General features: G+C 39.0%; 1 protein-coding gene across 10 annotated transcripts in view; it reads right to left on the bottom strand.

Moving 5' to 3' along the window:
• The window catches only part of PLPPR5 (phospholipid phosphatase related 5), an 87,264-nt gene that overhangs the window by 54,002 nt on the left and 8,174 nt on the right, over nucleotides 1-25,088 (bottom strand). For all 10 annotated transcript variants that reach the window (XR_011739781.1, XM_071810384.1, XM_071810383.1 and 7 more), the window contains 3 exons: nucleotides 12,351-12,483; nucleotides 9,811-10,061; nucleotides 850-1,026 (listed from right to left, as the gene is read on the bottom strand). Coding sequence is in view for 9 of the 10 variants with exons in the window: in XM_071810384.1 (XP_071666485.1) it covers nucleotides 850-1,026; nucleotides 9,811-10,061; nucleotides 12,351-12,483 (561 nt within the window). In the remaining variant the exon portion in view is untranslated. The remainder of the gene's footprint in view (nucleotides 1-849; nucleotides 1,027-9,810; nucleotides 10,062-12,350; nucleotides 12,484-25,088) is intronic.

Genomic DNA, 25,088 nt, shown 5'->3' with positions numbered 1-25,088 from the left:
CTACAACTCACATTTCTCAGAGGAGTAAAAACACCCACCTCAATCATTACTGTGAGAGTTCTCAGCCAAACCAAGTCTTCAGATCCAAGATCTTGAGATCAAGACCTTGAGATCCAAGAATCAAGCTCAAAAGTGTGTTCATGGGGGAATAAATTCAAAAGGTGTTTTTAGCACTATTACAAGCTGCCATGCAGACAAACTTGCAGGCAGTAAACAGCAGTGACTATTCTATGCCATAGTCTTGCACTGAAGTTACCAGTGAAGGTAACTAATAGATTAGTGGCAGCTTTATGACACAGATACTAGTCATTGTGAGCTGTGACTAACGATCTGGTTTTGGAACACAATTCCAGAAAGAAAAAGGCTAAACAAGGGTTTTTTGATGCAGAATAACATAACATTTCAATGCAAAGCTGAATGAGAATGAAATAAATTCAATAAGGTTACTTTAAAGCCAAAAAAGAAATGCTACTTATTCTTTGATCGGTGTAGGTATTACTATACTGAACTTAATACTTCATTCTCAAAATCATAACTAGGTGTTATTCTGAAAGATATAGAGTTGCTTAGAGGAGAGCTTGATGCAAAAATTATTGGTTCAAGTGCTACAATCTGGTTGATAAGGAAGCCAAAAGAGATCATTTGATCAGTCCTTTCTAGACTTCACGTTTCCAAGTGTATGTAAATATAACTAAGAAAACTGATACTTAATTAGAAACAAAAATTAAAAACACCTCTTTTGTCATTTAGTTGTCTGAAAAGTCAAGGCTGACAATATTTTTTTAAGAGATACAAAGTTATACACTGATTTTTCAAACAGAAGTATTAATAACATAGATACACACTTACCAAAAATACTGCTATAGATATTCCAATTACAAATCCTGCTATTACATCTGACCAGTGATTTCGATACTCTGCTACTCTGTTGATTCCAGTAAGGAAAGCCAAGCACATTAAGCCCAAACACAGAACAGGTTTTGCAAGCCTTGTTCCTCTGGCTTTTACTGTGTTGGTGATATACATCTGAAAATCAGAAAGGAAGAAAGCATAAGACTGATGGATATCTCCCACTAATTGGTGAATAAAATCTCTACATTTTGCTTGACTAGACTATGTGTATTTGTCCTTTTTTTTTGGCGGGGGGGCAGGGGACGTGTAAAGAAACATGAAAGAGCACTAGATAAAGTTACCACACCCTTTTCCTTGGGATACAGAAAAAGAATTAGACCATACAACAAAATTACATTTTATGTGAACCTGGAAAGCCCCCAAAAGAACAGGCGCATTACACAATCCTATTCCATTACTCCCAATCTATGTGTTTATTCCTGCATAGAGGTACAGAGACTGAACAAATTTTCACTGTGCAGTGTTGACAATAATAGAGAAAGATCTTTCCCCTGAGAGGGGATACATCAAGGCCTTGTTTTTATTAGCAAATGTCTTTCCTCCCCATACACAACTCCTCCATGTGACTAACTAGAGACTTGTCAAAAAGCAGTGAAAATTGAACTAAATGCCAGAATCTACTTTTATAAACCATGTGTGATAGTTTCAACCAGTGCTGAACCAATGCACCCCTGTACTTCACAGACGGTGACTGAGGATGTTCAGTACCAGGCACTCCCAGCACACAAACCAATCTAAATGCAGAACCTTTTATGCATCAAACTCCAGCAAATCAATCTGCCCTGCTTGCAGGCTGACTCTCCCTGTGCAATAGGACTGAATTAAAAGCACTGCCTGATGACAGAGCAGCTCTTCTGCCCTAAGGGTGCATTACTGACTACTAGGTTTAAGCCAGCACTTTCCGAATTCTGATGGGTCAATGGAAGAAACAAATACCAAAGCTTTCAATTTCCATTTTGTTGAAAGCTCCCCCCCTGAAAAATTATACTTCAACTAACAAGATTTTTGAGGAAAAACTATTTACTTTCTGCAGAAGATATTTCTGCAATTAAACCACTGAAATCCCTAAACCCTTCACATTTAGACTAAGAGTTGAAGTTTTTAGGTTGAAGAATGCAGATATTTTCTATAGACTTTCACTAGAGACTTCCAAGTGCATAACGCCATCACTTTGAACTGCAAAGGGAAACGGATGAATATGCATCAAAGAACCACTACCTTTTTGGCCAACAACTGGGTGGTCCTTTGTGGTTTTTTGTACTGTCTGAAACTTCAGCTGAATTTACTGTGCAATCAGTTATGAAGTGCTGCAATAATCCACTCAGGAAGAAGTTTAGGAAGTTATGATAAGTGAAGGAAGTAGTGGTCAGAGCTTGTCTGAAAAGAGCAACATCTGCCAGTAATTTTGTTCAAAACACTAGAGAAAGATCCACAGCCTAGAGGACAAATCAAAGCTTAAGTTTAAAAATACTGCAACACATACATCTTCAGTGTACCTTATGTGATGAACAGTAAACTAGCAGCAAACTTTTAATTAATCCAGACAGAGCAAAGGTTTAAAAAAAAAAAAAAAAAATTGGGGGTGTATCTCCAAATCATATTTCTCCTCTCTTCTTCCTAGACCATTTAAGAAGCAGCGTTTCTCCCTTTGCTGACTATCCTTTTAGTTTAGCTCATTATATTTTTGAGGGCTCTCTTCAGTGAGTTACTCTTACCACATGGAACGCTGATAAAACAACTGGAACTTTAATTTCCAGCTTTTTAGCCCCACTGGTTTTCTTAGGCTACAGAAAGAGTAGTGCATACTGAGTTACTCGGCAACCCTCCATTTTAGTGAGTTTCACCATACTACAGGATACACCACCTTTATCCACATTCACACATGTGAGAATGTCCGGTGCTGGGGAAAATATTCCAGTATTTTGAATACGCAGCAAGGTCATCAAATTTTAAGCAAAGCTTGGGTGAAGTTGAAACAGGGAAGTTGGCAGGAAGCTATCTTGCATTTAATTCTGCTTTGTGGCATATTAAATCAAAATTACTATCAAGAAGGAAAAGTTAACTAAAAAAGAGTGTAGTTTCCTTAAGGCATGTCTTGATATATTTCAGTTACCTACACCACCTGGTAATCACCAAAATGATTATGTCCATTTTTATGAAGTTAAAACACTTTATAATATCAACACTTGATTCTGCAGTACTTCAGTCAAACTTCAACATTTTTAATATAAAGCTAAACTGAAAAGTGCTCTCCAGAGTATTTTTGTAATCTTTCCACAATCAAGCATGTCCTTCAAATCCCTACTCAGACAAAGCACTTAGTAGGATGAACCAACTGCAGATTCATGCTGTGCCTCATGGAATAATAATGACCTCCATTTGCTGAGTCCCTTCCTACATGTGCAGTCAAGATGATCATGCCTGGTCATCACATTATTTACAATAACATGTGGGTTTTGCCAGCATAGGCACCATTTCTGTCTTTTCTTTAACAAACAAACATCACTGATGTTAAGAATAGACTAAAACATACATTAAAGAAACAATAGAAACACGATAAACTGAAACACTGTAGCAAAAACTCTGTATATTTGCAAAACTCTACATGGCAAAGGTAGACTCTTTCAAGGCAGGATTCATAGATGTCCATTTTTAAACTTGACCTCTTGTAGCTCTAGTACGATATATTAACACAGCCAACTCAGTCAAAGACCTGATTCGCATTAAGCATGAAATATGATTAAGCAGTAGTTTTCTTCTTGATTCTGGAAGAAAAGCTATAAACCAGAACAGTCAGTAATCAACAAAGAATAAACCTCTTAAAAAGATGACAGGATTTTTCTTCTCTTACTTTTCATAAATATTAAATGCAGTATCAACAAAGGAAAATAGCTCAGTGATTTAAAACATTAGTGAGAATGAATGACAATATACATTCTTACATGGTTAAAAATGTTTACTGAACAAGCCCATCTCAGTTCCTTTCAAGAACAGACGTTTGGAGAAAAGGAATCTAATTAAAAAAATCTTTTAACTTAGTCAACAACAAAACCAACAGCAGTTGGATTTTGTACATAAGGTCAAGGATTGATACAGTAATTGGCATTAGTTTTGCAGGCTGTACATTCTCCTGCAACATCAGATCAGCGGTGAATTGTCTCTTGAAGAACTGCTGTTATTGCTTTTCCTTTTCCCTGAAATAAGATTTTAGTATGAAAAGATAGAAAGAAGGTACCAGCAAATAGACACTGTCAGAGTCATATAAGGAAGTCAATGTTATCTGACCGTTCTGTATAACAATCACTAAATTTGCAGGAAAATGCAAGCATTTCACCTTCAGTCTTCAAGATGCTAGAAGTGAAGTCGTCAGAGAACCTCATAAATTGAAAGAAAAAACTTTAATTGAAGTTGTTTTGAAAATATGTATTTGAAAGAGTTGGAATCGCCACCAAAGACAAAGCAACCTGTGAGATTCCTGACATGACTGTTTCAGATCGTAATATAAGGAACAATCATAGTGTTGGCACTTAACTTATACTGGGAAAGCTTTCAAAAGTGTCTTGTTGCAAATCTGACTCATGTGAAATATGTCCTAACTCTAGTGAAAAAAAAAAATATTCCAAAACATGTAAGAGAAGAACAGCAATTGTATGTCAGTTGCAGGACAAAGTGGCCTCGTGGGCTGTGCTGCAAACTCTTCCTAGTCATCTTCTTTCAGCTGTCTCTAGGCTCATTCACACCAACTTCCATGCACACAAACACACATGTAACAGGTCCCAGAGTCCCATTTTAGTTAGAGTGGAGCTAGTCATCAGTCTGGGTGCACCAGCTGGGAGGGAGGTTAATTTTCCCAGCTGATTTCATCAGCCTGGGGCCCAGGGATGCAGGGAGGAAGATCCTCTCTGTACTTGCTGTTTCAGTCCTCCCTGAAGCAGATGGTCTGAGGGACTGACAAAGAGACAGACCAGTCCGTTAGTGGGCAGAGAATAATGACTCATCAAGTGACAAGCAGAAAGAGGAATCACTGTATGGGCACCTATCCCAGGCAGTGCGCCAAATATGAAGTATCTCATGCTTTGTTTTGCTTTTATACTGCGCTATCATTAAGGAAAGAGCCTTGAACTATTAAAGTAATATAAATAATGTTACGGATGTTCTACCTGAGGAATGCACAACTTTCAATATTCATCATATCTACAAGAAAAGAGATACTTGGAGATCAAAAAGCTGAAAAAGTAGTGGGCTATAGTGGATGGTAATCTATATCCAGATTCAATGTTAGAATACTGTTTGACAATCTTCAGATTTCTTGATTAATAATTATTGGGGCAAACCATTTCCACATCAAACCACAGTCATATTCCCAAATCATCTGGGCCTTTCTGCAACTGCCCACTGAAGATTTTTTTTTAGTGCTTTTGAAGCCTCCTCCTGCTTTCTCCATAAGTTTTGCAGTAGTTACTGATGACCCTAGACAAAAATTGGCTTTGAAAGTCAGGGGTCTGGGTTGGCAAAAATGAAGAGAAAGCTCTAGAAATGCTGGATGTTTTCCACTATATGATCCCCACAGCTCTAGCTCTAAACAACTGCAGAAGGAAAGAGGTATCTTTCAGTGTACCAGGACTGTTAGATGCACCCAAATATTAATTAAAGCTGATTCAGTCTGCAGAGGTCATTATCTTGAGCAATTATATTGTAATGAAGAACTGACTGACAAGAAATATCTAGAGGTCTTTAGATAAATCCCTGGACCGAATTGTAATGTTCTTTTACTATTCAGCCTGAAAGTAACCAAAACACCCCATGTATAAAGCCCATAATATATGTTGTAAAATTAGAATCAAGGGATTCTTTTATTTGTTTCACCAGATACTGAAAAGAAATTCCACTTTCCTAATACTGCCGCTGAAAAGCAGCCAAAAAAAATCCTTTAATTCTTTAATTTCCTAACAAAAAATGGACAGTCACTTAAAGGTGAAGGAGAGGTGAAATGACACCAGGCCAACACCTAAAGACAGGATCAAAGAGTGACACTAAGCAGAATGTCCCCATGTTACCAGCACTGTGACCCAGACTGCCTTGCTGTCTTTTCCCAGTGACTCATAAACAGAGCAACAGCAAACAAGATACAGTAGAAGCCCAAGAGCAAAAGCCTTGCAGTAAAGATGATCAGGAGCCCAAAAAAAGCTCTGCAGAGAGGAGAAAATTATTTGTCAGCTTTACCTGCCAGCCCTGCCTGAGGCTGTAGCTGAGGTCCAGGGTTCACAGCACAAAGCAGCAAAAGCAACCTACAGACCTAAGGGATATGTCAGTTATCAAGACATTAAACCTGCTCCTTTGTCATTACAAATCCAAAGCAAGTCTGAAATGTATGTGGTAACACTAAGTTCAAACACTACCCTACAGATGGGTTGGCTGCCAACTGTTCTTGTCAAATGCAATAACACAATAAAAAGTAAACATTTACAGAACTAATTGAAATTTGTCTTGAACTACAACTAGCAATGACCTAGATCTGCAGCACCAAAGGACAACTGTTAATCACAAGTCTTTTATTTAAATCCATGGTAATAGACTGACTAAATCCTCATATATCACTACCAAAAAAAGACCCATGACTTTTCCTTTCTGTGTCTCAGTTGTGGAAAAAAAACAAGTATCTGCATACTTCGCAGCTTCAAAATATATCTCTAATTGTCCAAGCTGTGTCATTATATGCATATGAAAATGTGGCTTATACAATTACATTTAACTTAATAAACTTGCAGTGTTTGCCTTAATACCTATGTTAGCAGGTAGTATTTCAGCTGAGAAAGGGTGAATTCCAATACTGAAAAGAAGTGAAAGCTGACGCAGTCAACTTATTAATGTAATTCAAGAAAAAGCAAGCAAACAAAAGATCTAAGACAAGTTGAGTAGACATCTAAGGAGAAATCCAGGTAGCAGCCAACTTGGTTAGAGATTCTGGAACAGATTTACAGTAGTTCATTTTGAAGACTCTGGTACACTAATAAAACAAACCTACAAGTCTAAAGAAGACAGGTAATGCATCCTTGAAAGTGCCTGGGTTTGGAGCAGGGTAGAGACTAACCATAGTGCTGCCATTCAACATTTCCATTGTTAAGTCTTTCTTGATAGGTACTGAGGGAAAGTAATGGAGGTAAACATTACAGAGAGGTCTAAATATTAGCAATACAACCGTTTGAAAAAGACTGTACTTCCAGCAGGAGGGGAATTCAGAGTTACCATAGCAGCCACCCACTCTCAAAAGAGGGGAGGGGAGGGGAAAAAGGAAGACTCAAGAACTTAGATGAAAAAAGAAGCTATTGTTAACAAGACAATATGCACAGCTGCTAGGTGATAAGGACATGGTTCCACTTAAATGGAACAAGATAGGGGAATTATCAGATAAAGCATAAGCTTTAAGTGGATTGATGGGTGAAATCACCCAATTCTGACATTGTTTTTGTTGCCCGCTCAGAGAGCAAGGACTCTGGATCAGCTTGCTGTCTGCTTATGTCTTTAAGCTTGTGGTTTTTTGCACAGCTGGCTGAAATGTTCAGGGAGGCTTCTGTAGCAATCTGCCCCCCTCCCAAAAATTTCTGTTAACCAAAAAGAAAGCACATTCTGTATCAGAGATTATATGCTCAGGAAATACTAGCTGAGTAATCCATGGAAGCCTTTATGTCCATACTTTCAATAACTGTTGTACCACAGCTTATACAAAGAGTAGGCTCTGTTTAAATCTTCTACTCCAATGAATAACGATGAGAAAGTTGTTGTTCAAGGCAAACTATCCTGATAAACATCATGACAGTATCAGGATGAGACCCCAAATATTGGAACATAGAATTTCTTTCCCTGGTGTGTAAACAGTATTTTTAGTTGCAACCATGCAACAGGATTAAAAAACAATAAATAAATAATAATCCCCCAATATTGCATCAAGGACAAAAATTTGCAGACTCTACAACTCAGTTGATACATCTTAGCAAATAATTTTATTAGGCAGCCTATAGGAATTCAGAAATTCTAAGAATGGTTCATAGTGCTATAGTTAATTGATGACAGTGTCATGCATCATGCAGTGATATAGTAATGACATAGGATATATTTATTTTCGAAGTTACTGAAAGATTATGAACTCATGAAATAGATCACAGCGGTTTTAATTTTTGATGTTGCTAACTGCATATTGACCACAGACACGACAAAGTTTGCATAAAATACTCTTGCTTATATAAAAAGCCATTGAAACTAGGTATTACACCTTACTAATGTCTACATTTGTTTTTTAAAATCTATTAATATTATTTTCCTTCCTGCTTTGCAGTAGCTGAACAGTTGGTTTCCTTTAGTTACTGTGACTCATAGCAACAGTGGAAATCCAACTTTACAGATGGATGAGAAAAATAGGAGCAATTAAAATGAAGAATGCTGAATATTTTCTAAAATAGCTTGTGCCAAATTTAGAGGTATGTTTCAGTGAAGCAAAGCCTTAGATATCTCCCCAAATAAAGACAATACTATTAGGAGTCTTACACTTGCCTCAAGTTAGAATAGAATTTTATTGCTCATCTCCTATTTGCAGATAACACTTTCTTGTACTAACTGATGATCCACATCTCTTAAACAGACATCACTCACAAGGAATTTTTGGTAAATGTTACTGTCAGTGCTGCAGATTTTAAGCAACTACTTCTAAAGCCATACTCAGAAGCAGAGTTGGCACACTGTCTGTGGATGGGGTTGGGATCTTTGCCATGTTGGCAAGTATCAGTTTCCAGATTAATCAGGAACTAGAAGTAAGCTTATTAAATATATGCTTAAAAGCAACACACAATCACATATATATACATATGTATATATGCGCATGCACACACACACATGTATAGGCAGGCGACTGTTCAAATACTGAGGGGATTCAAGGGATGACTCCAGCAATGACCACAGAGGCGCACACACACTTGGTGGGTTCCCCACCAACACAATGAGCCCTGGGCCCAGCCAAAGGGCAGCAAAGGACTGTGACCACCAGTGCAGCTTGGGTAAGAGACTCCCACAGGCACATGCCAGGGACAACTTTGCTAAGCACAAGATGTACTTCTGCTTAAGACCAGAATGATGCACACTCCAAACTAAGCCATGGAGTACTAAGCAGAATTACTTGAGTGAGATTCATGAGTCATTCTGCCTCTCCCCTGCCTCCCCACACTTCTCAGTAGCCTCTAGAACAGCTCTGCTGACAGGCAGTAAATACCAGTTTTTACCCCAGCCCTCCTACCAGAGAGGAGAGAGGGAAGGAGGACTGGATAATCTTGTAGCCCACTTCATTGCAGAATAAGAGCCAAACGGGCTTTGCATGAGCACTGAGGTACCTCTAAACACCAACTCCAGTACCTAAAGGCATGCACAGATCTCAGGAAACCTGCACAGATCAGATACTTACATATGCACACTCTTCCGCTTCACACCACCAAATACAGCTCTGTGCAATTCTGTTTATGTGTACTGGGTTAAAACATGAAAAGGAACCACTACCAGTCACAGGCAATCCCTGCCCTTTCTCTTTACCACTCAACAAAGCCTCCTCTCAAATTGCCTGGAAATGGGGAAAAAGTAAACCCAGAGCTTGATTATCCTAAATCTATAACCCTTTTTGGACAACTTGCCCTCTCTCAGGGTTGCCTTAGCTTTCAAGGCTCAGAGAACCACTACATCTGTAACTGTCAGAATTAAGTCCAACGAATCAAATTCTCAAAAGCCTCATAGAACATTTACACATATAAAATCAGCCAAGAGTTGTCTTATTTTCTCCCCATTCCTCCCTCCTCCCCTCACACTGTGAGCTGTTTGCTCTCAAAAATATAGTGACATTAGATAGTACAATATACTTACAGCCAGATACATAGCTGCATATACGCTTAGTGCTGCTTCTTTGGATGGGAATGTCTTTCTGGCTTTCATGATAAGGTCTGGATTTCCAGTACAGGCATGTACGCTACTGATGAACTGTGTATACTGTTTACATCCAAGTGCTGTGTAGTTGGGTTTACAAAGTGCAAGAAAATGTGGTGCAAGATTCCCTGTTACTACTTGTCCAGCATTTACAAAGATGTCCGTTGCAAACAGTCCAAATGCGTAAATTCCTAAAGAGGGAAACAAAGAGTTAAATTTCCTGACAATTTCAGTCCAGGGCAACATATCATAGTATTTATCATAGTAATATACCAGCTCTTTCCATTTAAGAACCTGAAAAACCCTCGTGTATTGTACCCTAAAGATCCTGGTCCATGTAGGGGATGATACTTTCCTACACAACTGCAGCAGCAACACTGCAATGTACCCACACACACAGTCTTCCTCCATCCTTCGGAGAAACATGCTCACCTCTTGTGCAAGCAGCCCACTTTCCCAGGCCTTCCAGCCACGAGTCAGCACTGCTTGGGTTCGCTAGCTAGACTGGTATGTAACTTTCGCCCATGTTCACTAAACAGAAGTGAGAGAGGCAAATTTTCCAGCCTGTAAATCTGTTTGAGAGCCAAGGAAGTCAGGCCAGGATGGAGAAGTAACTTGAAAAATAGTAACACGTACTGGACAAACATTTTCTTTTCCCTTGCAGCTGTAAAGAAGCTGAAGTACTGAATAATTCAATATTGCCATGCACGAGTTATCTTCATCTACCTTCTACTGTGTACATCTCTATGCATGGCATATTAATCATAATATCACCACAGTGAGTTAAAATCTATATATTTGAGGAGCTGCTTATACTAAAGAGTTGTTTGGTTTTGTTTTTATTTTAATCAGACATATCAGCAAAGCATTAAGCACAGGTACTTGTTCATTCGAACGGAAATGCATCTATCTGATTACTTAAAAGAAAACAGAATTTTGCAATTCTAAGGTCCCTTTCTATCCTTTCAGAAGCAGAAAATGAGCTATGGAAGGAAATGCAAACACAGCACCCTGCCTGGGAGGCAAAGCCAGCAGGTGTGTGTCCAAATTCCACCTGAGCTAGAGATTTCCTCTTGTATTTCCACAGGCAAATCACCTTACCTTTCCCATACTTCTATTCACTGTGAATATAGCATCAGTTCTAGCAGTAATGGGGCACCATGAGGATTTTAATGGATGTACGCTACAGCAGACAGGGTGTCACAGAAACACGTGTTTCTAAAGGTTAGGGTTTTTTCTCCAGCAAAGCTGGAGGACAGAGGATGATTTCTGGGATCCTGGCTGGTCAGCCATGTCACACTAATGTTAATTCACCCTGAGCTGCCAGACACTGGTGAGCAGTAGATTGTGCCTGGTTGAGTGGCTGCGCAGAAGGGCCTTTACAGCAAGCCCCGAGGGTGTGCACTGCCCCAGCATCGCTGGCCACACCACTTTGTGTGAGCAGAACGGGTAGTGACACCTCATCTGGTAGAACAGCATGGAGGTCACTGTTCATCCCTTCCTTCTCTCCCAATTTTTTAAATTTTTGCTTCTGTGAGCAAGAAGGTCCCACCAGGTGGGAAAGAAACCCAGGAACTGATTACACAGAGAGTAACTGGAGCAGGAGGAGCTCCTCATCGTCACTTGCCATCTCCTCTGGATCTATGCAAGACAGTCTCATTTTCACTGAGTTTTAGCAGTCAGTGTGACACCGAGCAACCGTGCTCTCAGAAGGCAGGCATGGCTGTTACACAAGCACTGCAAATACAGACACAGCTGCTCATCCCATCCCTCCCACTGCAACTGGGGCACGCAGGAGGATTAGCTGCCCCAAGGCATCGTTCCTCCAGCTGTTTCTCTTAGATACAAGTAAGCAGAAGTGAGCCATGCTACGGTTTCCCTGCATGAATTAAAAAGCAGCATCTGGGAATACACAATAGACATTTTGAATGGTGGTGCTTCTCCCTCCAAACACACTTACAATGACATAGAAAGGATGACATCTCATACCTGCTAAGGTCCATGGGTGACTTACAGCTGACTTCAGTGGAGCACGGCTCTTGTACAGTTTTCTGATAGAAACTATAATGCAGTCTCTGAGCTAAGAAAGTACCTAAACTGGGCTTGGCTTCAAACACACATTTATATCCTAAAGTCCTCAACTTTGGCTGCTATGTGTGTGCATAGCCAAAAGAAAACTATCAACTATAGGCATGGCACAAGGGTATCTCCCTTCTCCACGCCTGCTAGTTGTTTGTCCTCCTTGTGGTCTCATTTTTTTTTTTTTTTCTATTTTTACTGCTGTTTCTACAACACTTTTTTTTCACCCAGACTTCCAAGAAGCTTCATTTGCTACACAAAAGGAAAGAACTCACTGTACCTGAGTTAGGACTGCACATGAACTGTTGTGTGGTTATCTGAATACTTTTCCCAGGTCAAAATTAAAACATAATGCATCACTCCCACCATTTAGAAAATGAAAGCATTAATTTTGCTCATACCAAGGAATCTGATGGTCCTGCGCACCAGTGGATTTATATAACAACAGTCTCCAGTTAATATTGTTTTTTCTTGGTTTTCAAAATCCTTTGTAGCTAACTGTAGACAAAACACTGCAGTTTCTCCAACGATAATCTTAGGGAAGCAGAAAAAAGGGGAGAGAAATGGTGCATCAGATTACAGCAAGTAAAATGTACTAATATTACAGAGAAAGCTATCTCATTTTAAGGAAAAAAAGACCAAACCAGCACAGAAGACAACATAAGTGAACCATGTTCTGTATGTTAATCTTCTTACGGGAGAAATATGCCTTGCTTTACTTTATTTGCATTAAAAGAAAATAAATTTCTCTAACCAGGACTTGTAATCAATATAACATAACCTAGTTTTCAGGATAAGGGCAAAGAGAAATAAATCTATTAGTTCAAGAACAACAGATCACATAATGCACAAGATGTGGACCAAAGTAAAGACCTAATCCTGGAAAATGCTGAACATTTCAGTTCCCACTTGGCTTTCACTGACACTCAGCACTTCACAGGGTTGAGCTCTCAATTCTGGACCAAGTCTGGGGCTGAGGGAGAAGGAGGCATGGGAAAAGAAGAAAAAAAAAAAAAAAAGTAAAAAATAAAAATATCACAACAGAACTGCTAACATCAAAGGATTAGTTTGCCAGGAGGTACTTAACAGGGTTTGTTTCATATTTTGTCAGCTAAGTTTATCAAGTCTGGCTTTAGCTTTGTTTCTCATGCCTGAACAAAGTGTCACCACTAATATTTTAACATTAAGCATGGCCTGTTTCACACTCATTACACCAAAATGAATAAAGTTCGCATTTCTATAGATCATTCACATTACAGCTGGGAAGAAAAGAAAAAAAAGCTAAAAAAAGAAAAATATAGATCTTGAATGTAAAATATCCCCTCTGAGATGACCTTTAGTTTACTCATGACAATCACGGTAAGGAGACTCAACAGCCAAAGCCATGCCTTAAGCGTATATCTATCAAAACCTGTGATACTGAAGCTTTATGGCAGGTAGCACAGGTATGGTCAAAAAGAGTAGAGCATTAGGGCCAAACATTGACCACTGTATTCCAACTTTGATTCACTGTGAGCCTTAAAGGCAAGGCTCTTCCACTCTTCTATATGAAAGTAGTAAAGCTCATTGACAGGCACATCAACAGGAATGAAGACCAGCAAACTGAAGTCTCCATACTACACAAATACAATAAATAATCTCATCAAACCCGATTAATTGCATAGGTTTTTTACAAACCTTTGACCCAATAGGAAATTATAAGCGTTTTCATATATCACAATAGGTCTGAACAGTTCTACACACAGCACTGGCTTTCAAAAACACCTCTGGATGATGTCTCTCAAGCACAGTTGTCAACAGGAAGAATGCTATTAATGACCTTACATAGTTAGTTGTAGATCTACATAGATGACTTTGGGCTAAATTGTGACACACAGAAGGGGGAAGTGCTTCTTGTAAACAATGTGGCACAAAAAACAAATTACTGTGGTGGCAAGTGCATAAAAAGCAAAATTCAGTTTGTCACAGAAACAGCCATCATCTGTCAGTTTAGACTGGCTTCAGATCCTAGTGGAATTTTCAGATGAAACACAAATTTCCAAAGCTGAACTAACAATTATCCTCTTGCTAATGCAAGCAAATTTTTAGCATACTGAAGTAACACATGATCGGTACACATTTGAAATGTAACTCAACCTTGAATTCAAGTTCATTAAAATTATGACAATGATAAGGAGAATTCAGCCCAGTGACCCCTAACAGCTCTCAGGAAAAGAAAGAAACAAAGAAACAATTTTAACGTGATTCATAAAGGTGAGAACTGAAACACTAAGACTTTCACTATGAGTCACAGTAACTCCCTTGTTTCCTCTAGAATACTGAAACATCAAGGACTAGGCAATCTGAATACAGTCAGATTCTGTTAACTAGTTTGGGGATTTTTTTGCCCAGTCCAATTCATTTCAGTAAAACTATTGCAGATTTCCAAACTCTAGGAAAAAACAGAATCCAATACAAGGGAAACACCTGTGATATACAGAGGTGTATACCTCTTGCAAGAACACAAAGTATGCCAGTAAGCTCAGCTCTCCAGCTCTGAACAGTCTTGGAATCTGCTGATCTATGAATACAGGTTGTTCTTCTTGGCTGCAGGGAAGCTGGGGTCAGCAAACGGAAGAGCTGCTCATTCATTCATAGGAAAGGAGATCCTCACTCCCAGCAACCTGTCTTCATCAGCTGCATCTAGGTCCTTGCTGCTGGCAACAATTTTTCCTTGTTACATCTCCTGTCTTTGATGGTGACCTGGATGAAGAAAAATCTCTGCTCCAAGAATAGCAGGGAGCAGTGTTCAAGTTCTTAGCTGAACAAAACCAGCTTCAGAGTGGGTATGTAGGTGCAAGGGTCAGAACGATGCAGAACTCAGCCAAAGAAAAAACTTTTGCTACACTAGGCCTAGTGCTCTGTCCTCAGAAGTAATCAGAGTGGGATATGTCACTGAGTACAACACGCATTCATCCCTATGTTCCTGTGACTTTGATAGAACCCTTCTGGAATTTGGCAATAAATACAGGTTCTGTACTTTTTTCTACTGGCAGCTCAGCTAAAGCTGTTCTCCTTCTTCCAGCCTTCAGCACAAGCACTGCTCATCTCAATAATCAGCCTATTGATGTTTCAAATAACGGAAGGAAAATCTTTTTCAATCTCAGTAAGTCCCAGGAGAGATTCTGTTTCCCAGTGCAATTCCATCCCCTTTTTCTCTCTGGCATCACTGGCAATAAGAAGCTGTACAGAGCGGAGAAAAGGGAGGGTGATGTCCCTGTTGCCCTTTACTATAATTTGCATGTCTGCGTATTCCAGGAAGGAACAATTTCTGTACTCCCTCTGGCGCAGCGACCACCATTACCCCTTGCACTGCATATGCGAGTTGCAACCAGTCAAGAATTGACATTTAAAATAACATAATTACTTGTGTACTTCTTGGCTAAGTCTCGGGGCAAAAAGTTTTTGGAATATTCCAAAACTGATAGTGAAGGACTGCAACTGAGAATCTGAAAGCTCTGACAACATAAATTTTTGGACAGAGCTACACATGTTCAGATATAGAAATATAATTTACAATGAAAAAAGTGAGAATATTAGAAGTATCTTTCACCCTGTTTTAACAGGGTCATATCTCTTTAGATCGCTGTACAGATTTCCTAAACAATAATGTATGTTAAAATTCTTAACTCACAGATATTTTAACAGCTCTTAAAAGCAGAGACCATCCCTATGGCTGAGGAAACCTTTTGACATATAATTACAGCATGTAAAGTATAAGGAAAAGAACAATATCACTTGAAGACTGAAAATGGGAAGTACCAGCTCTCTAATATTGTAAAGAACATATATAAAAATAATTTTCACAGTCCTCAGATAAAAATGCAGTGTACATAACTGTCACAAGAAGGAGCAAGACAAGAATGATTATCCTACGGGCATCAGCCCAAGCTCTGACAGGTAGTGACCATGTCCTTGTTCCACTACGGCTTCCCTCTGTAACCTCCAGGCAGGTCCTTTTGCCTGGTTCACACCATAAAGTTCATTAGGAACAATAGAAAATAAGTCACCCTACATAACAATATTTAACATCAATGCATACTTCAGAACTAGCATTTAGATCATCCTTTGTTTTCATGGAAGCATGGAAAAGAAATATTAACCCAGCAAAATCTAAATTACAGGAAATGTTCTCATAACCATCTCCATGACAATCATATCCAGTCTGCGATGTGACAACCCATTTGACAGCCAGGAACAGAGTTTGGGAGGAGCGAGATCTAAAATTAATATTTCTCCTTGTTTCATCTCTCAGGTCCTGCTGAACTTAACTAATGTATTTTCATGATGGTTTTGTACTAGTAATATATTTATTGCCAACCACCCAATACCTATCCCTTTCCTTATTTTCTGCACAGGGTACTTGAAGCATTTAGCACACATTCCCTACAATGATTCCTTCCTTGCAAATAAGTTCAGGGTTTTTTCCGTATTAGTCATTTTTCTGAATCCAGGCAAGCTGTTCCTAGTTTTAGCACTGCATGTCAATTTAGAAATCTAATTTGTCCTTCTCAAACTCATCCATCCAGTATATCCTTATCTTGGTTCCAAATTCTGAGCTCTTTTTCAACTTGAAATGTCAAACCTGACTCATTCCAAATATTAGATCTACAGCAGCTCTGACCTTGTTGATTTTCCAGTAAGTTGACTCCACAAACACACTTTCCCTAGTGTCAGTTATGGTTTACAACAGCCAGCAGCTATATAAATAAATTACCTTAAATTTGCAGTTCTGAAATACTAATTAAGTTTATTTTATGGACCACCTTCTCATATATGACGTAATTCCATGTAAAAATCCAGGATTCGAGTAATAATTAAACATTAATTTGGATGACAAGATATCTGAGGGTATATTCATGCATTTAAACAAGATAAATCCTGAAATTCAAGGCTGATAATCTCTGTTTGGGATTAGGAAAGAAATTTCGGTGTATAAATTCATAGATCTTTCCAGCTAACACCTACTTTAGGGTATACAAATGTTCATGGAATATTTTATATGGGCCAGGGAACATGGTAGAATACACGATTCCCTCCCTCTGTGCCAATTCTCAGGGTTATAGCTACAGCAAGCGCTCAGATACACAAATAACAATGAAAAGCAGTTATTGCATTAAAAAGACCATTAAGCATTCATGCATATTCTGAAGTTATCAAGTTAAAAAGAACACTGTAATTTATCTTCTGACTTCTTTTCATTCATTGTATTTCTCTCATTTAGGCATGACTTGAAACCTAACCAAGGTTTCTGTGAGACCATCTTCCAGACATAACATGGCAAGGGTTTGTCCCTCTGGGGACTGAACATCTTGGGCAGTTCACAGCTCTGTTTTTCTCTCTAGAATGAACTTCCTTATACCTCCTTATCAGGCAGGAAAAGAAGTTAGAAAATGGAGCTAAAAATCTTGGGGATGATCTCTGTATCTCTAGGTAAGTTGTTATCATGTAAGTTGCATGGCGGCCTCATTCATTTCACTTCTGAGCTCCCACTTAAAGTGTGGGATAGATTTCTTTTTCAAAAGAAATGGCTTTCATAGACTTTTTGATCCTGTTCTTTTTCTTTACTTTAGCAAGACCATGGGCTATTTCTGGCCTATTTCCCCTTTAAAAATGCGATCAACATACCACAGAGCATAATGGTCTCCAGAGTTCAGAAAATCTAGCTGCATAAACCTCAGTCTTTAGTGATGCTGTAGATAAGCCCCACTTTCTGCTTTAAGCTAAAATTGCTCTGTGAGGTGACAGCCCTGGCAGGAAAAGCAGCAACAGTATTTCCAGCAGTAGCAATTTCAAGTTCATTATGCAGAGCTTTCCCTTGAGGCCATTTTCTTTGTGTTTTTCTTGTTCTCATTGCTTCTTGCTTGCTTAAACTGACAGCAAATGCCCTGGTTGATTTTCACAGCAGCACATATTGTATAGTAAAAAATGACCAGTAGTTTTGAAGAAAATGAAAAAAAAGAAATCCTAGATAAATCTGTCTGCTGTTGATTAAATACAAAATATTCCCCTTGCATTCAGCATAGAGATACAGGGCCATATTGCATAGCAGCTTCCAAAAGTCTGGTGAAAAGATATGAAAAGCAAATCACTTTTCTAGAGAAAGATGTGTTTGGGGGGGGGGGGGGGGTGGAAATCACACAAAAGAAGCCCCACTCAGCATTTTTTCCCAGTAAATTTTGTTTTAAAGATACATACTCTCAATTTTTTTGATAAAAATATCAACATTTTAATAGGGTTCTTGGTCTATATTTTATCATGGCCATTCAGGAAAGAGAAACAGCAGTATAAGTTTATATATCTAATAGGTAAATATTATCTGCCTTACTTCTCTCTAGTGCAGAGTATGGCTACACACTATTAAATACTAACGTTGTTTCTGAAAGGGACAAATAACCGTTACTGCTCTTTGGAATACATTGTACACATAGCATGTAAGAGTGGCAAAGGTTGCTCACTTCATGAAGACGTTATTGCTATTTGAAAACAAGAGACACATAATAACCAAGCACTTACAACCAGGGTGCTTCCAATGATCCCCATGAGCACATAATCACAGAGACATGGCCAACTTCATCATTCACTGAATTACCTCCATTCATTACCTTACCATATGACAGAAAAAAAAAAAAAAAATGTGAACTATTTTTAAGTACAGTGTCTTTAAAAGCTTCCTCTTTTTCCTCCCTTCTTTTCCCTTTTTTGCCTGAGTCATTGATGGTGCAGGCAAACGGCATCTCCTTTAGAGCCCACCTGCATTACCCAAGGGGCAGAGCCTCTGGACAGCTGCACGCTGGCACCAGGGCTGGAACCACACACTGCCAGAGCAAAACCTGGTTATGTAAAAGATCGTTTTGAGAAAGAGTTACCAAGTGTAACTCAGAGAAGGGCCTTGTGCCATCATCACGGAGGGCCAGAGCATGAGCCCTGGTGTGTGACAGCAGGTCCTGCATTCGATGCTCTGCGACAGAAGCCAAGGGGTGAGCAAGCAGTCCCCCAGGGCGCGCCAGCCTTGCCAGGCTCTGCCTTCACAGGAACATCCCCTCTGTATTCAACCTGCTTTACCCACTGTGTTTGGCATTACACCATCCTCTGCTCAGGTCTACAAAACCACTGCGAGATTAAGAGTATCCAGCTGCTCCACATTGCGGTTCTCTGGGGGATTAGAAATGGCCAGGACAGCAGGAACGCAAGCTCAGTGATGCTAACACGGCAGTCTGGGGGCCAAGTCAGTGTCTGGCACCTGGCTCCAGAGCGATCCCACTGCTGGCGCTGTCACAACACTGAGACAAGTGTTCTTGGCAAACACATTCCAAGAGGTAGTCGATAACATACTTCAGTGAGAGGTCTTTTGCCCGTGCACCAAGCTTTTCTAACTTTAAAAAATTAACACACAAAAGCTAGAAAAAAAAAATAGAGAAAATTCTTGACATCTAAATAAAGCAGTAATTTTGATCTGAAGATGGTGAGGGGAAGAAAAAAGAATTAATTCAAAACTGCCTTCTAAAAGTATCTATTCACATTTTAAAAGGCAAAGTTACTTCAAGCTGAAATACTCCAGATAAGGTTCTCATAACAGGGAACTCATACAGGTTTTAAGTTGTTCTTGTTTCCTTTTTGCAAAAACGATGATGCCATAATCCAGTTTCCAAGTTCCACACTTCACTCTACAAACAAACCTGTTAGAAAGCTAGGCTGTAATACAACCAGAGATCAACTGATTTTAGTCTCCAGATTTCTGACTGATACCTGAAAAAGGTAGTTGTTACATATAATTATTTCATTAGGGATTTTGAAAAAGAACTTTACATCACTTTTTTTCCTTTTTCAGGTGCTTAGCTTCAATCTTTATAATACCATAATATTTGTGAAGGGAAAACAAAACGTCCAAAGTCCTACCATTTATCTTCCCTATGAGAAGATGAATTCCTGAGAGCATATTCAGCCTTGCACTCAGCTGTATCAAGGAAGTCTTCTACTGCATTGCAAGTGACACATGTGAAAAAGACTGTGGTTCCCTATGGCCTGGCCCCTTGTTTCTTGCCTGTCCAAGAAAACAGTATTTGTTCTGTCTGTTGAGGGAGATTGATTTCTTAACCCTTCTGTGCATGTTGCAAACGTTATTCCTTGATGAGCACAATACCAATTTTATGATACCCACCTGTACCAATGACCATTTCCAACAGCAATGTTACTTTACGCTTTAAACCTTAGGTGCTCTACACAACTGCACTTTTCTACCCAGGAAATTCAAACATAATTAAACTTAAATGGTCTTTCATCCTTGTTTGAATAAAAATTGATCACATAAAAGGCATCTCTTAAAGATTCTGGTCACAAAGTAGTGGTTTTACAGTCAGTATATGATGGAAGCCACCTGTTCTCAGAGCAAGGAGAATATCTGAATTTCCTGCTTTTCACCCTGTCTTGCACAAAAACACACACACATAATTTGTTTTTATTTGTGTTTGTTACTGTCAATTACTTTTTGATTCATAATGACAAATTTAAGCAGACAGCTCAATAAAATGATTCTACACCTTTTTAATTAAAAGTCATCTGCACAATAAAACAGCTTTCTTTGAAAGCATGTATCTAGTTTCTAGTATCTAGTTTCACTCCTATTATAATGGCCTCTGTAGATGCACCTCTTCCTTTACAATGAGCTTAAGCTACAGTATTACTGCCAACCCATCAAATACACTACAGTCATTATCTTTTTCCAGGTGAAATCAAAGGTTACATCTCCACTAAATTCAACAGGGGCTGAATTAGTCATGAAAGTCTATGGCAAAGTGGGGAAATGGATCTTAGTTATGAAGATAACGAAACTAGGCAGCCAAACCAATTTCACATTGCATGGAAAGCATCAGATCTAGAACTATGACTTTATTCTGAGCTGTTTCATATCAAAGTTACTTGTGCATATTATATACATTCAGCATAAAACCAGCAGTAAAGCTAGAGAGTAACAAACCCTGACAGCATTAAGCCACATTTCTAGCGCCTGTGAAAGCCAGGAATCAAATGCCCAAATAAAAGCTTCCAAAGTAGAGACTGCAACTTGTATTGACACTTCAGTGACACAGTCAAATCAAATGAAACCGTGGCTCTGTCAAAGTCAACTTGTGAAGCTCCAACGACTCCAGGCAGACCTATGATGTTACTCCCAGGATGGTCACTAGAGATGCTGATCAGCAAGAAACACCAGAAAGAAAGAGATCAGAAGTCCCTCTTGCAGACACTCCCAAACAAATAGCAAGCCCAGAAACAAAACAATGTGTGACCATTCACCTGCTTCTCTTTCCTCAGACTTGAAAGCTGTAATTTCACAGTGAGCAATTATTTCTCCTTAAGAATGTTGTTACAGTAAATTAATACACTGAAGTGATGTTTATTAGAAACAGAATCTTAATGAGGGCATAGAAGTGGGAGCAGAGAACTGTTTATGAGCATCACAAGTTTTAATAATTGCTTACCTCTTAACAATGCAACGGTAGGGAATTAGCCAGCAAGCTCTCTCACAGAACATTGCATAGCAGTACCACATCCCATTTGTCTTTATTTGATACATATACATGTAGAAACACTGCTTCAATAATGATATTGCATATCCTGTAGATCAAATATAGGGCATTTACTTTAGGGTTTTCTGCAAATACGATTTGCACCACTACTGTCACTCTCTGAACTCTGCTACACAATGCCTATTTTACTGCTCTGGCCACAAATCCAGATGGCTGCAGATGTGCAGCTGGCAACACTATGTTGTCTGACCCTGTTCGGGAGTTTGCACAATGCAGTGCTTGAATGAAGAGGAAGTCCCAAGTGCCCTCATTAGCACAGCAGCCAATGAGCTGAAACAGGAGCAGCAAGAGTGGGGAATTTCAGCAAAAATTTCCTAGTACAGGAAATGCCTACAAGACAGAGGGGAGATTGTATACTTTGCTGTGAAGACAGCAGAGCATAAAAACAGCTCTTTTAGGCATGCAACGGTATTCTGAAAACTAATTGCGAAGTCTCCAGGCCAAAGTAAGCCCAGTGTGCTTGTATCTCCTTCCAGTGATAAAATAGGGCATAATGGTTTACCTTAACAGGAATCACCTCCTTTGCATAGAACCATAAAATAATAGTAAACATGTTGCTGGCTTTATCAAATATCTTCAAAAAAGCTCAAGTGGTGAGAGAAGAGTTTTAAGGATGAATTAGTCTATTTAAAAATTTTAGATCTTATGAAGCTTTGACACTGGCTGTCTTCAAGGCAGACTTTATAAGAGCTGCCATTTGGTCTTCTCTGTGAAGAGAATAAAGGGGTGTTAGATAAAATATGTAATTGTTATGTAAATGTACACACATATATTGTGGTTTTAATCAGTGATGGGTATAATCTCTCATTTGAGCAACTTAAGATACTACTAGAAAGAGAAGTTCAAAGCATGCTGTTTTGAATGGTGCTTTCACACATTCAGTGATATGGTTACTTTTTTAGGTATTCTGGTGTGGTAAACTAATTCACACAGTACTTTTTGCCCTTGGCATTCAAGGTTAAAAACACATGTGAACTAAACTATGGATACAAATCAACCATCTAAGCATGAGTATTTTCTGGGAGCACATCATGTATACACACTTTCATATGTAAATATCTTGAAGTTTTTTAAAGAAAGTCTCTGCTTTATGATTTCCTTCTGCTTTTCATCATACAACAATTTCAATCAATTCATAAATACAAGAAATACTGAATAAAACTGGAATGCTGGCTCTGAAAATGAACATGGTTCCGTAAAAAATTCTATCAGCACCATGCTCATTCACATATACTACTCCATCTCAGGAAAGCCTTGCTATTTCAAGTAGCACTGAAGCATGCGATTAAATCCCACCAATACCACGATAATTAATTAACAACTAGTACATACCTAGCTCTTGTATAATTCTTTTCATGCACAGATCTCCCAGTGCTTTACAGAGAAGCCTAGTATCACAATTACCGTGACAGCCAGGCAGTAGAGGCTAAACGTATATCCTCCTTGGGTGGCCAGATCCTTTTATCAAGGCAAAGCCTGATAAAGCTCACAACCCAGCTCCAGACATTCGTTCTGCCAGCTGCACATGTACACGAGGTGCTTATATACACCAAGGTCAGTCTGCCTAAAACGTCTCACCTACCTTTGCTAAATGCTCTGGAAAGAACCCCCATCACTGAATGAAGCACTGACTTCAATCAAGCGTGAGCAAAAGCGTGGCAAAGTGAAAGCCATCATAACAGCTGAACTGTCCTCACCACCGTTCACACGAGTGCGCTCGAGGCGTACGGTACAGTGCAGCACCAGCTCCTCATTCCTCCCTCAGGCCTTTCAGATGCTCACACTCACATCTGTGCAGTTTGAATGCACAAAGACAGCAAAATCAAGCCTGACCTCATGGCAGAGCCCAGATACACCCCAACAGGTCCAAGGACAACCCCATAGGAACAGGAGAGGCAGAAACTGAGCAGCCAAGAGGCTCTGGACACCACACGAAATCTATGTAAGCATGATCAAACTACTAATAAATATGTACTGAGACATGGGCATCTCCACACATTGTTCTGCATAGGGATGAACCTATGCACAGAGCCACACACTTCTGCAAATGGGGAGGTCAGACTTCAGACATCAGCCAGGAGCAATGTGACCATATGAGGTCTCCACGTGTCTGCAGAGACATGTTACAGACAGTCTGTGCACCCATTCTGTAAAAATCCAAAAAGGTAGCATGTATTGGCCTAAGTCTTAATTAGAGCTGGTCAAGCTCAAATACTTCACCTTGTGCTCCCCACAGGCTGCAAGTTGCACATGGTTGGTTACAGCAGCTCAGCTGACCCGTGATTAACAAATCTTTAAGCAGAATTAATTCAGTCATGTCTGAGCCCTAAATTGCTATGGACATGTCACAGAAATCCCTATTACTATCCAAAATAACTATAGTGGGAAGCTGAGTTCCACTTACTGTTTTCTAACCTTTAATACCTGATTTACAAAGAGGGAAAGTACAAATTGACCAAATAAAGTCCTCATAATATTTTTCAGAGTTTGAATGACCAAAAAAAAAAAAAAAAGTATGACTCAGGTCCCTTTTAAAGATGGTATGGAGCCTCCCAGTCTAAAATAACAGGTGTTTCAAAATGCTAGGTAGAGAAAGAAAAAAGAATCAGAACAGCAGGATACTGTTGCGCTGACTTCTGCTCCTGAGAGGGTTTTTAAATTATTATTATTTAGAAAACAAAACAAAACAAAAATTTAGCTTAGGAATGAATGCCTTCATACATACTCCTTAACCCTACGTGGGTCACAGGCAAGAAGTGATATCTGCAGAGAAAGAAAAATGCTATTTGTAAATAAGAAAAACCTTAAAATATAGCTATATTACAATTTTAATTGGTTGTACATTAGTAAGTATATAAGGTTAATGAAATTTTCATATAATGTATAATAATTACAATGGATAATTATGATACATTTATACAAGACATGCAAAATTACAGGTAGCAGTGTACATTGTCCAGGATGATAAGCAGAAGTGGAATCCACAGCCTCCTGAATTTTCACTCAGTAGAACCAGAGGGTTTTTTTATCGTGCCTCATAAGCCAGGAAATGGCATCCAGGATGGAGAGTCTATTTTGAAGTGGTACCAAAACAATTTGTTAGATTAATAGCAGATTAAAAAAAAAAAAATCTTTATATCTATATAGTAATTTTTCTACTAGATATTTCTTAGTGCTTTACATTAAAAATAAACATATTCCCACCTGCAAGTGAATAGAAGTGATCTTAGTAAAGCTAGCTTGCTGATCAGAGACAGCAAGTGTTAGAACTTGTGCTTTCCTAATCCTTCTCCAAGACCATGTTCACTGTATTATGCACAAATACTAAGGACTAGCATGTTCACAGTGGATAAGCATCATTACAACAGCATGTCACATGTACATGTCTTCTAAATACTATAGATGTGGTATATCCTGCTCAACTAAGCTTTTTATTTGCAATCTATGAGGTACCACACCTCAGCTAAATAAGAACCATTTATGATGGAAGCTGGGCCATCACTGAGTTCAATG

The sequence above is a fragment of the Patagioenas fasciata genome, chromosome 6 (assembly GCF_037038585.1).
Source record: "Patagioenas fasciata isolate bPatFas1 chromosome 6, bPatFas1.hap1, whole genome shotgun sequence".
Taxonomy (NCBI): domain Eukaryota; kingdom Metazoa; phylum Chordata; class Aves; order Columbiformes; family Columbidae; genus Patagioenas; species Patagioenas fasciata.
Note: the sequence above shows the minus strand (reverse complement) of the source record. Positions and strands in the feature narration are given on the sequence as shown.